This window comes from Echinops telfairi, unplaced genomic scaffold (assembly GCF_000313985.2).
Source record: "Echinops telfairi isolate 266 unplaced genomic scaffold, ASM31398v2 ScPeMD7_7412;HRSCAF=8450, whole genome shotgun sequence".
NCBI classification, from domain to species: Eukaryota; Metazoa; Chordata; class Mammalia; order Afrosoricida; family Tenrecidae; genus Echinops; species Echinops telfairi.
Window position 1 is genome coordinate 7,153,505 of NW_022111312.1, and position 12,180 is coordinate 7,165,684.

A 12,180-nucleotide genomic window follows, 5' to 3' on the forward strand; every position below is an offset into this window, starting at 1 on the left:
GAGCTTCCCGTGCAGACACAGGATGACGTCGGGGGAGGCGTTCTCATCTGAAGGCTGGACTGGGCTGTTGATTCACCTGTCTGGCTGGAAACTGCGATAGAAGGTGGTGGTGGTGGTGGGGAACCAGCCCCTCACACTGTCACGGGTTTCATGAGCACAATTGTACGGTTAACATATCTAAAGGTTATCTCCCACAGGTGGGGGTGGGGTGGGAGGAGCACTGATGAGGAAACTGAGCAACCGGGCCACAGTCACACAGTGAAGGGGGTGGTGGGCCAGGAGTTCCCATCCGGATGCTATGCTGTCAACCAAGGCACATGCCAGGGCTTCGGGAGAAGGGCCAGGGTGTTAACGTCGGAGTGCCGGGGAACGCCATCACATTCAAGTCATAGAGGTTAACTTTGCGGTGCCTCAGTTTCCCCCAGGGAAGCATTCAGTTACTGAGCAATCGTTGAGAGTACTCCTCAAATCCGTCTCCTGCCCCCTGCCTCCATAGGCACGGTCCCAGCCCCATTTCCCAGGACGGCTCCCTGTCCGACCCTGAGAAGGCAGCAACGTGACAACTGGCCCCTGTGGGAGTCAGGCCTTGATGAACAATGTTTCGAGCCTCTGCGGGGAGGAGGGAGGCAGAGTCCCACAGCCACAGAGCACAGGGCGCATGCCTGGAGGCACGGCCCCTGCAGAGTGCTGGGCAATGAGAGGAAAGCTCTGCTTCCGTTCTCCTGCCTCCCAACCAGACAGCCAAGCTGCTGTAGGGAACAAATGGATAGCAAGAACACCCTTCCCACCACGCGGCGAAGAAAGAGGGCATCAGGCCGCCTGGGTTGCCCTTCACAGGTCACCCGCTCACGAGGTTACATGGAAATCCCACTCGTTTGATACAGCCACGCAAGTCCAGGTTCAAGCAATGCTAACCTTCCTCAAGTCAGAGAACTTGACCCCATTCTGTGCGATGCGGTGCTTGCAACCAACCAGACCCGTTGCTGCTGACTCCTAGCGCGTTCTATCCTATAGAACAAAGTCGGACAGCCCTGTGGGGTTTTCCAAGGCTGTCAGTCTTCACAGGAGCACAAAGACTCTTCTTTCCCCCGTGGAGCCACTGGTGGGCTTGAACCGCTGACCTGGCGGTGAGTAGCCCAGCTCCTAACTCAGGACACCACCAGCACTCCTCAGGCTCTTAGAATCCATCCTCCATCCACTGGCTGCCGGGGTTCTCACCCGTGTTGGCCCCAGGCCTTGTCTGAAAGAACAGTCCCAAGCAGTGGTTCTTGACCTTCCTAATGCTGTGACCCTTTCATATAGCTCCTCATGTGGTGGTGACCCCCCAACCACAACATTATTTCCGTTGGTACTGCATCACTGTCACTTTTCTACTGTTATCAGGCAACCCCTGTGAAAGGGGCATTGCGACCCGCAGGTTGAGAACCGCTGGTCCAAAGGAGTCATGTGACCCACAGGTTGAGAACCGCTGGTCCAAAGGCTTACATCTTGGGAGCAGTTTAGGGTGACGACTTGGGGCAAAGTGTCCAGGCCTAGCTCCCAAGAGGACAGGGGTGGTGGTGGTGGTGGTGTTAGGTGCCAGTCAGTCCCAGCTCCTGGCGACAAACCCCCTGGTCCTATGCCTTCCTCATGATGATGACCATGTCTGAGCCCAGTGTGGAGGGCAACCTCTTTTCCATTGACCTTCTAACTTCACCAAGCATGATGGGTGACTGGGAGGCGGAGGAGGAGGGATACTACTTTCCTTGGGGGTTATATGTCAGGCCTTTCAGCAAAGTGTTCCTGGGGTGCAATGCTGGTAAAGGGGGCACTCACTCAAAACACTCCCTGCCATCGAGTCAGTGCTGACTCAAAGCGACCCCTGTGGGTTTCAGAGACCGTAATCCTTCCGTGGTTGTTGTTGGTAATTTATCTATCTTGAGCAATTTTAGGAACATTTTGTTTTCTTAGCTCCACAATCTCTTCTCACATTACCTGGTTTTATTAATTTAAAAAAATCATTTTATCGGGGGTTCTTACAGCTCTTCCAATACATTCCATACATCCATTGTATCTAGCACATTTGTATATCTGTTGCCATCATCGTTTCCAAAACCTTTGCTACTTGAGCCCTTGGTAGCAGCTCCTCTCTTTCCCCTCCCTCCTCTTAGACTGTATCACTCTATGGGAGTAGAAAGAAAGCCGTCTTTCTCCCAAGGAGAATGGTTGGTAGTATTGAGCTGCCGGCCTCGTGGTTAGCAGTCGAACGAACGTGCACTCGACCACCAGGGCTCCACTGGGTGTTGCAAATGGCTAATGTGCTGGGCTGCTAATGGCTAGGTTAGAAGTTCAAGGCCATCCAGGCACTCCTTGAAGGAAAAGTCTGGGAATCACCTCCACCTGAGAATCACCCAGCCCTTGAGAACCTATAGAGCGTCATTGGGCTCGGACACACACATGGGGTCACCAGGAGTCAGGGCCGACTCAGTCACTGTCAGCCACTAGCCCCACATGGTACCCAATGCCTTTGAACACAGTGTGGGGTAGGGAGGAAAGAGGATGTTTTTGTTGTGGGGAGAGGGGGGCCATCAGAGGTAATGCTTCCTTCCCAAAGCAGGCAATGTCACCTGCAAGTAGCAACAATGAACAGGTGTCTGTTAGCGATGCTTCCCAAGGCCTTTGAAGACAAACGATACAATTTCCCACTGCAAGGTGTTCACCTAGTGCTTTAGGGGATGTCCCGGGGGCTTTCTGGCTCTTTAATAGTTGCTTGGCACCCCCCCACCCCCGTGGATGGAGGATGAGATGGCGGTGCCTACGTCCACCCCCCAATCCAAAGAGCAAACCCAAAGCCAAAGCCTTGGGTGGATTCTGACCCATAGCAACCCTGCAGGACGTACTAGAATGGCCTCACTGGGTTTCCCAGGCTGCAGATCTTCCACCCCCATCCCCGCATCTCCTTGAAGGTCTGGACATTCTTAAGAACAGCCCATTGGAAGGGGCTGGAGGCAAGGACTGCCGCTAGCAACTGCTGCACCAGAGAACGCAAGAGTGAGAGAAGCCAGGGACCCCCCTCGATAGCAATAAAAAGGACTCCACAGTCTTTTGGCTGAGCTTAGTCTCCTTTCCCCCCAAGAGGCTCTCACTAAGGTGATTGCCTTTCAGCGAAGTGGCTCCAGCTCTGACTGACCATCCTCAGACTCCTCCTCCCCACCGGCCCCTTTTGTTCTGTTCTCATGGAGAACAGGTTTGTGGAGATTCCAGATGAAGGTGGGCTGGGAATTGACTTTCAAAAAACAAAACAAAAACCCCAACCAATGAAAACAGCGGGATCACAGAATTCTGATCTGCGACTGATCGTCGTGGGGGATGGTGCAGGAGTGGGGCCTAACCGGACTTCAGGTGACAGCAAGGGATGGTGACTAGTCAGCTGCCGCCCCCCACACCTGCATTCCTCCCCCTTCCCGCTGCTGTGGAGACCCCACAGCCCAGAGTGGAACTGCTCCTTGGGGTTTCTGACACTGTGAATCTTTAGGGGAGCAGACAGCCTCATCTTTCTTTGGCAGAGGGGCTGGTGGGTTTGAACCACTGGCCTGGTGGTGAGCAGCCAAACACATCACTCACAGCACTGCCAGGGGCCCCTTCTCCTGACCTGCAGTATTTAAAAAACCCTTTGCTCCCCTTCCTCCCATCCCCTTCTACTCTTGACCTGAGAAGACCCTGTTTGGGTGTACACTTGGATTCTCGTCACCTGGTTGCCAGACAACAGGAGCCACCCCACTTGGGGGCCTAGATATGTGAACCTATGGTCAGGCCACATAAAAGCCCAGTAAGTGTCTGATCCCCTTTAGAGCTGGTTAAAGATGAAGGTACCAAATGCTGGTGGCCAGACTGGGCTCCGGACCCAGGATGCCTTAGAAATGAGCAGCCACCACCCCTGAGGCTGAGGAACTCACACTAAGAAACCATAAGGGCTCCTTGGTGGTCAAACCGTCACTGTGCCCTGCTGTCACCCCATAGTGCCACCCACCTGCCTGGAAACTCCAACCCCGGCTTCCGGAGGACCCTGACTGATAGCAGCAGGCACAGTCACTCCATGCCAATCAAAAATGGACCAGAGGCAGCCGAGCGGAGTCCACTTTTTAATATTGTCACCATAATGCAAACAGGCATAAGTAGACGTTGGTTGGATTCCATAATACCAGAGGGCGAGGACAACACCAGAGAAGAGCATGCGGCGGCGGACGCGGGCTGGGCCAGCGTGTCAGGCCTGGGCGGGAGACGCAGGCACAGAGACACAGGCAGAGATGCAGCATCCAGAGAGCTTGGAGGTAGGGGAGACCCAGGTTCCTGACCACATGGTGGAGGGTGTGTGCAGACACAGACGTCGTTTCCCCCCCACACCCCCCAACTCTCCCTGGCTTCCCCCAGCCCCAGGGTGGAGACAGCGGATGCAGTGCCTGAGGGAAAGCCACTCTCAGCCTTCCAGAAAACGCCACTGAGCCAGGAATGGGTCACAAGGCAAGGGCGGGGACAGTGGAGGCAGACTGAGGGGTACAGGGAGGGTGATCAGCTGGGGGACCAGCAGTGACGGCTGCCCTCCGAAGTCCAAGGGCACCGGGCCTCAGGGGAGCTGGATAACACCAGGAGACGTTTTTTGGTTGTTACAACTGGGACAAGGGGCATTATTGGCAACCAGTCGGTCAAGGCGGGAAGGCCACAATGCACAGGATGTGGCGAGTGGAAGTGATCATCCTGCTGAGGGCCAGGGCGCTCGGACTAGGAGCCTCTTAAGAGTTTAGGAGCCAGTTTGTGGTTGGGGCCACAGGGAAGCAGCAGCCAGGTCAGATTTGTTCCTGCGAGGCCACCTCACTGATGAGAGGCTCTCTTCTGGACCAGCGTGACGCGATTTGCTTGTCCACACCGATTCTGATACTCAGGGCCCAAGCAAATTCAAATTCAAATGCCAACGAAGGCGCGCTGTTGACTCCTGATCACAGAGCAAGCGCCTGTGCAGGTGGCTCTCACAGCACCAAGAGGACACAGATTCACAGCAGACCCCGCCTTTCAGGTCTGGAACCCACCAGTCTCAGGGGGCGGAAACGCAACGTGTCTTCTCGGATCCCTTTGCCACAAGGCAGGACCCAAGGGCAGGGTGGGTGTGAGAGACAAGAGTGGCCCATGCCTGCTGAGTTGGAGGGGGGTGAGATGGCGCGCCCCCACCCACCCACCCACCCACGCCCACTCCAACCGAGCTCCTGCACTTGACTCCAGTGCTGGGGTCTTTGGGAAGGCTGGTCAAGTGCAGGAGCAGGGAGCCTGCATCAGTACTTCGTCCTCCTGTTCACCCCTGGGCACTAACTTGCCGATCCAGACGGAGGGCTTGCGAGGGTATGGTTGGGCAGAGAGCCATGCTGGGGTCCCGGGGACGGTGGAGGCCATACGGCACCCGTCGGTGTGGCCCGAATAAAAACAATCTACAGGTCCAGGGGTTTCCCAATGACCATAGGATAAGGCCATGTGGGGGGCCTGCTGCTGCTGCAGGTTAAAGGGGCCCGGCATGGGACCTCCAGGTGTCACCTTGGCGAGGAGGTGGTGCCCAGGCTGCTTGGTCAAACCCTAGTCTAGATATGCTGCGACCTTCCATAAAGGTTGGTGGCTCTTCTGCAATCAGTTGCAGGCTGTTAAAATGGAGGGCTTCCCCGAAGTTGTTTTTTTGTCTCCAGCTGCATGCTGTCCTGAGGTGCTGCCTTTGGCTAGGCTGTGACGTGTGGTACCCCTGTGTGTGCCGAAGCAGAACTGCGTGCCACAAGGTTTTCAATAGCCGGTTTCTCAGAAGGGGATCACCAGGCCTTTCTTCCGAGGGGCCTCCAGGCAGACTGGAACTGCCAGCGCCTGGGTTGGCGGCTAGGTGTGCCCATCGCCTCTGCGCCCCCAGGCGGGGCATGCCTCCTCTTCACTTGCCTGCCTGTCTGACTTAGGGACGTCCAGCCCCTTAGACAGAGGTTCTCAACCTGTGGGTCACGACCCCTTTGGGGATCAAACAGCCCTTTCACAGGGGTCGCCCGATTCATAACAGTAGCAAAGTTACAGTGATTAAGTAGCAACGAAAATAATGTTATGGTTGGGGGGTCACCACCACATGAGGAACTATATGAAAGGGTCATGGAATTAGGAAGGTTGGGAACCACTGCTCTAGAAATCATATGAGCCAGTGCCTTGAAGTAAATCTTTCTCTGTCTCTCAATGTCCACCCCTCGTTGGTTCTGTCTCTCCAGAGGACCCCAAAGCCTGACCTCTCTGGGGACCAGAAGCAGGTGACTGTCAACAGCACGTGTGGTTTTTAGGCCAGTGTCCACTCATGAGGGGTCCCTTTTCTGTCCCGGCACTGGCATGACTTGACCGTTGTCATATGCACCTGCTGCCCCAGGAGAAGCTGGCTTTGGCATCCACGCTTCAAGTGCCGTTTCCCCCTGACTCTTTGCACCTCATGAGCCTCCTTTCTCAGCAAGTGGCAGCCTCCTTAATTTCCCATCTGTTCTTATCCTCCAATTCCTGTTAAATCAAGATCTGGATTATGTTTGTCCTTCCTCCACCCATGCCTCGGCCACTGCAATGAGCTGCAAGGGCTCAGTTGGCCATCCAGCCAGCCGCTCTACACTGCTTCTGGAACATTCTTTCCCAAGTGTCACTCCGACAGCCTCGATTTGCCCTTGTGAAAATCTGAGGAGTCTTCAGCACAACACAAACTGTGAAGTTGAAGGTCCTCCACATGTCACTCCCACCCCACAAATGGGCTGGGTGAGGACTGGGGCTTCAGGTGCCACTTGGTGTAAGAAGCCTTCCCAACAGGAAAGGGTACGTGAGTGTTTCTTCCCCAGAAACAAAGGCAGCTCCCTCTCCCGGCAGAGGGCCGAACCCTCCAGGAGCTGTATCCCTCGTGTTTTCGCTCCTCCTGGTCCACTGCTGTATCACAGGCTGCTTCATTCAGTGCAGACAGGGAGAGACGTGGCCTGTCAGCTGGGTAACCTCCAATCCCAACACCCAAAACACAAAACCGAACTGCCACGGAGTCTGCTGCAGCACGGAGCGGCCCTCTAGGACCCGACGGAAACGCCTCTCTCCGAGTTTCCAAACCTTTACATCTCTTAGGAGACCACAGAGCCTCCTCTTTCTCCTTCAGAGAAGCTGGTGGGTTCAAACCGCTGACCTTGTAGCACGCTAAGTCACCAGGGCTCCCTGGCGACCTCCAAATGCCCAGCAAACCATCTACTCTCTGCTACGTGGTCTTTTGCCCACCATGGTTAGCAGTTCGAATCCACTTGGGGGGGGGAGGAGGCCTGGTGATCTGTTTCCGATAAACCAGCCATTGGAAACTCTGCCCTGGCACACGCAGGGTCACCGTGGGTCAGACCGACTTGGCTGCTGTTTTATCGTTGGTTGGGACTGCATGACCGTCCACCACAAGAGGGCGGCCGTCACCCAGCCTAGATCCCTGGATGGGACCTCTGATGATTCCTGAGTGGTGGCTTTCTCAGGTCCGGGATTCTGGCATAAAAGGGAGCAACCAGGCGGCGACGGCAAGCCAATCAGATGTGCAGCAGCTGGTGCTGCGGGCTGAGATGTGTTTACTTCAAAAAAACCCCAAAACAAAAATCCTTGGGGAGAAAGGTGCATCTTGGTTCTATAACCCCCTTGGGGACTTTGTGGTAAGACAAGATGATGCGCCCATCTGCCTGCCTGCCTGCTGCCAGGCAAGCTGGGGCACATACACAACACAGGCCTGGTGTACCAAGTGCTAAGCGGACTCCATTTGGTGATGCCCACAGAGAAAGCTTGATTTGGGGAGGGTGGCATGGGTCAGTTCACTCCTTGAAGGAGGTGGACATGAGGGAGGGGGGTGGTTTCTGCCGCTGGGGAGCTAGTAGTGACCTCTTAGGAGGCACTGTGACAGATCCGAAGGCTTGGCCACAAACGCTCGTGGGAGAAAAGCAGTGGGGGCCAGAAGTTGTGTTTGTGGAAGGCCTGGTTCCCCCGGGCTTGCACACAGGGACGGAAGACCTGCTGAGTGTCTGGTTCGTGTGTTCACAGCAGGATGAGCGGGAGAGGAGAGGCCAGGAGGCAGGGAGCATTAGAACGGGCACCCGGTCAAACTGCAGACACTAGTGGGGGCTGCTGGGAGAAGGGAGGGAGGCAAGGCCTGGGCTGCCCTGGGGCCCTTTGGCTTATTGGCGAGTGAGTGAGTCCCTTCAAAGAGGACCAGGGTGGCGGGTGCTGTCACCGCGACCCCCTATGACCAAGTCCGGGAGCTCACCCAGCCTCTCTCCTGCAGAGCTGTGTTGAAGGGCTGCGTCTTGCACAGCACAGGGGGGATGCTCCCCAAAGAGGAAAGATGGAATTCAAGGGAAGCAGGGTGTCCCCCCGTCACCTCCCACCGCCCCCAGCTGATGGAAGGCGCCTCGTGCACAGGAAGGATGGCAAAACAAAGCCAGGCAGGCGGACACTGAAGCCACCGTCGGTTGCAGGCAGCACCCCAGGCTGGAGCTCACCAGGATGGGATTTCTCTCGCTCTCTCTGGGAGCTTGAGACACTGCACGTTAGCTCTCAGTGTGGCCCGGGGACTGTCACTGTGCAAGTCCCCTCAGCGCTTTCCTCCCAGGGAGAAGCCCCACCTGGCTGTCCATTCTCGACCAGCGTGTTTGTTAAGAGTCCTCAGTTTGTGGAGAAAGACTCAGGGGTCCACTTTCCGAAGGCCAGAAGCCTGGGCCGGGTCCTTGACACCTTGGTCGGATTTCTCTGGAATCAGCCACAGAACCCCTCCCCAACCTGCTTCCCTCAGGCTGGCCTCCCCCTCCTATCCCCGAGGGCAGAGGAAGGAGCCCTGTTTCCAGGCGGGGGTGGCGGTGAGACACCATAGAGACAGCCCTTCTCCATTTGGTCTCTAGTGTGCGGAACAACGGGTCGGGCCACCAGTGTTCTTGACCTCCGTGAACATCACGAGGCAGGGGCACTGAGGAAGAGGGGGCATGTCCAAAGTCAGTGGCAAGGGTGGGGAAGACTTCCGTCTCCAGTGGGCTCCCTTGGACATGACGGCGACCAGGTGGGAGAGCCTGGGGGTGTGTGGTGGGGCCCACGGCTGTGCCGGGGTGAGGAGAGCAGGGCTGGGCAGGTGAGCCGGCCAAAGCTCATAACCAAACGTACTGTCAAACTCACGACTATGTGATCCTGCAGGGCAGAGTGGAACTGCCCCTTTGGGGTCCTGAGGCCGTGGATCCTGACAGGAGTAGCCGGTGGGTTTGAACTGCCGACCTCTCAGCAACCCAGCATGGAACCCGTTCTGCCGACGGATAGTTATTTCCCCCCCAGTGGGGTGTGCTCGCTGGTGTCCACCCACAGCCAAACATCTGCCATCCTGTGGTTCCCCTGTCCCCGGGAGCCTGGCTTGCCACCACCACTCCCCTTTGCTGGCCCCTTACGACTCGGACACTGGGGTGGGGTGGTGGTGGGGCACTGCACAGATGCACAAAGACTTGACCGGCCACGGCAGGCTCCTGAGCAACACACCTGCACAGAGACCCCTGCCTGGCACACGCACACGCACACGCACGACCGACACATCTTGGCACGAAAGGAGATGCTGAGGGGCGGGCTCAGAAACCTCGGGGGGCCTCAGGTTGAGGACCCAAACACGAGCCACTCTCACGCACCCGTGACTGCCCTTGTCAGGAAGGGCAGGACAGGGGACGGGGACAGAGTGTCCTAGGAGCCATGGGGGGTGAAAAGCCATTGCACTGCAGTGAGAGGATTCCAGGAGAGAGACAGAGAGGTCCCAGGAGCCCAGAAGGAGGGGACGGGATGCCAGGCGCAGCAAGGTCACGTGGAGCCCCAGAGAAAAGATCCAGCAGTGTCCACGCTTACGGAACCTCAGCCTCCCCGGCCACAGCACCAGGAGGCCCACCTGCATTCGTCCGGCAAGAAGGGTCCAGTCAGGAGCTGAAAACCCTGTCAGAGAGAGGCAGGGAGGGGGTTCAGTAGGGGGGGAGGGAGGCTGTTCCTGCTCCTTAAAGAGGCCCAGTCAGCTCGGGGGTCCAGGGGCTTCACCCCTCTCATTCCCTCATTGAGCTCCCAGGCTCTTGGCAGGAGCTGGTACATAGTTAGGGCTCATCTTAATGAATGAATGAATGAATGAATGCACAAACACTTATCAACACAACTGGCAAGGATCTGAGGACGGGAAAAAGCCCTCTGTGACGACAGAGGGAGCTGCCGTCTTCAAGGTCATGATCGGGGCTCAGAGGGCACAGAGGTATCTTCCGGGCTGCCATGCGGGCTCAAGCTCCCTAGATGGGTCCAAGGGACCCGCACATGGTGGCAGGCTGGTGTTGAGTTATACTGCTACCTGTAAGGATGGCAGTGCCAACCCCTCGGCCAGTCTGTGGGAGAGCGCTCTGCTCCCGAAAGAGCCACGGCTTGGGGACCCACAAGGGCAGTTCTGCCCTGTCATTGAGGGTGGCTGGCTGAACCTGACAGCAGTGACCTTGGTCTCTTGACCTTGGCTGCCCAGAGGGTTGGCTGTTCAAGCCCAGCCAGTGGTCTGTGAGAGGAAACCCCGGGGGCAGCTGTCCCGTGACAGCTTGGGGGTCACTGTGCGAGTCCTTTGGGTTTCGTTCCTGCGGTCCTGGGGGAGGGTGCCGAGTGAAAGGCACAAGGAGGGTACTCCGAGTGACTAGACAGCTGAAGCCCAGTCTAGTTGCGTGGAGGGCACGGGGCTGTGCTGCGGAGGCAGGCGCTCTGCGGGGCAGGGCGGGAGGGCGTTTGGCAGGAAGCTCAGGGAGTCCGGGTTCGGATTGGGACAGGGAGGCTCAGGCTGTTTGCAGACATTTCTAGGGGAGGGGTGTCCTTGTCAAGTCCTTGGCAAGTCACACAAGAACGTGTGTCCGTGGAAAGGACTCCGGGCAGGGGCAGCACGGGGGTGGCGAGGTGAAGGCCAGAAGCAGTGGTCAGGTGAGAGGACAACTTCCCCAGAGACTGAACCAGCCTCCTGATAAGACCCCGGTGATGTCCTGGTCATGCGCTGGGCTGCCTACTGTAAGGTTGGCAGTGCCAGCCCCGCAGGCGGTCTGAAGGAGAGCTCGAACCCGCAGGGGCAGTTTTTCCCTGCCCAGTGTGCATCGACTCCCTGGCAGTGAGTGGGGTAAAAGCCAGCCTTCACTCGGGGGCCGTCAGGAGGAGGCTGCCACAGGCCCTGAAGGGCTCGCTGGAACCGCCCATGGTGCTTGCGGCTGGGTTTCTGATGCAGCCGGCCTGGGGGGCTGCTGGTGGTCCACCCCCCAGCACCCCCACCCCTCGGGCCCGTGCTCGCCCGCCCCTTGCCTGTAGGGTGCAACCGGCTTACTCATCCGCATCTTTTTTGCTCTCTTCTATGAAGGCAATGGACTCAGACCTAAGGCGGTTGGTCACTTCGTAGGTCCGCAGGGTAACCCCAAAAATATCCTCGTGGTACCGGTTGTCGTCCTAGGGGTGCAGAAACAGCCCAAGAACAGGTCTCAGGAGCCTGGCCAAAGCGGGGCAAGTTCTAGACATGGCCAGGCCTGGAATGGCATGGCCTTGTGCAGAGGTTACGCCTAGGGACACCGGGCTGCCCTCCGTGTCCCCTCCCTGGACACCTCTGGTCTCCAGATGGGCCAGCAGCCCCCGCAGCACCCTCTCCTCCCTCCTGGCACTCCTGCACAGACAGCTCTGGGGAGTGATGGGGCAGGGGGAGCCCGGACAGCCACAGAGACCTGCAGAAGATGGACCAAGTCCAGTGTCCACTGCCCGCCCAGGCTGCCCTCCCCAAGCGCACAACCACGGCCTGGGCACATGAGCTTCGCAGAAGATGGGCATCTTTGCCTAGAAACCGGCCGAGAGAAACGAGGTGCCTCGCGAAACCACGGCATTAAGGACATTTAGCGTGTGGTATCTGGGAGTTCCGGAGGCACTGGGTACGGCTTCGAGGAATTGAAGGCTAGGCAGAGTGCAGTGTGTGTAGTTCATTAAACATGCAGGGAAGGCATCCAAGTCAAGGTACAGGATACCAGCCGTTCAAGCAGTAGTCTGCTATGGCTAGGAAAATCCCCCGGGTGTTCCTTTTTTTGTGTGTGTGAGAATGAGACAGTGAGTGAGTGAGAGAGTGAGAGAGTGAGGCAGTGAGTGAGTGAG

General features: G+C 57.3%; 1 protein-coding gene across 1 annotated transcript in view; it reads right to left on the reverse strand.

Moving 5' to 3' along the window:
- Positions 1-6,111: 6,111 nt before the first annotated feature.
- The window catches only part of NOS1 (nitric oxide synthase 1), a 93,575-nt gene continuing 87,506 nt past the window's right edge, over positions 6,112-12,180 (reverse strand). Inside the window, exons 25-26 of the mRNA XM_045296705.1 lie at positions 11,375-11,493; positions 6,112-9,981 (exon numbers count right to left, since the gene is read on the reverse strand). Of these exons, the coding sequence (XP_045152640.1) occupies positions 9,966-9,981; positions 11,375-11,493 (135 nt within the window). The 3' untranslated portion in view covers positions 6,112-9,965. The remainder of the gene's footprint in view (positions 9,982-11,374; positions 11,494-12,180) is intronic.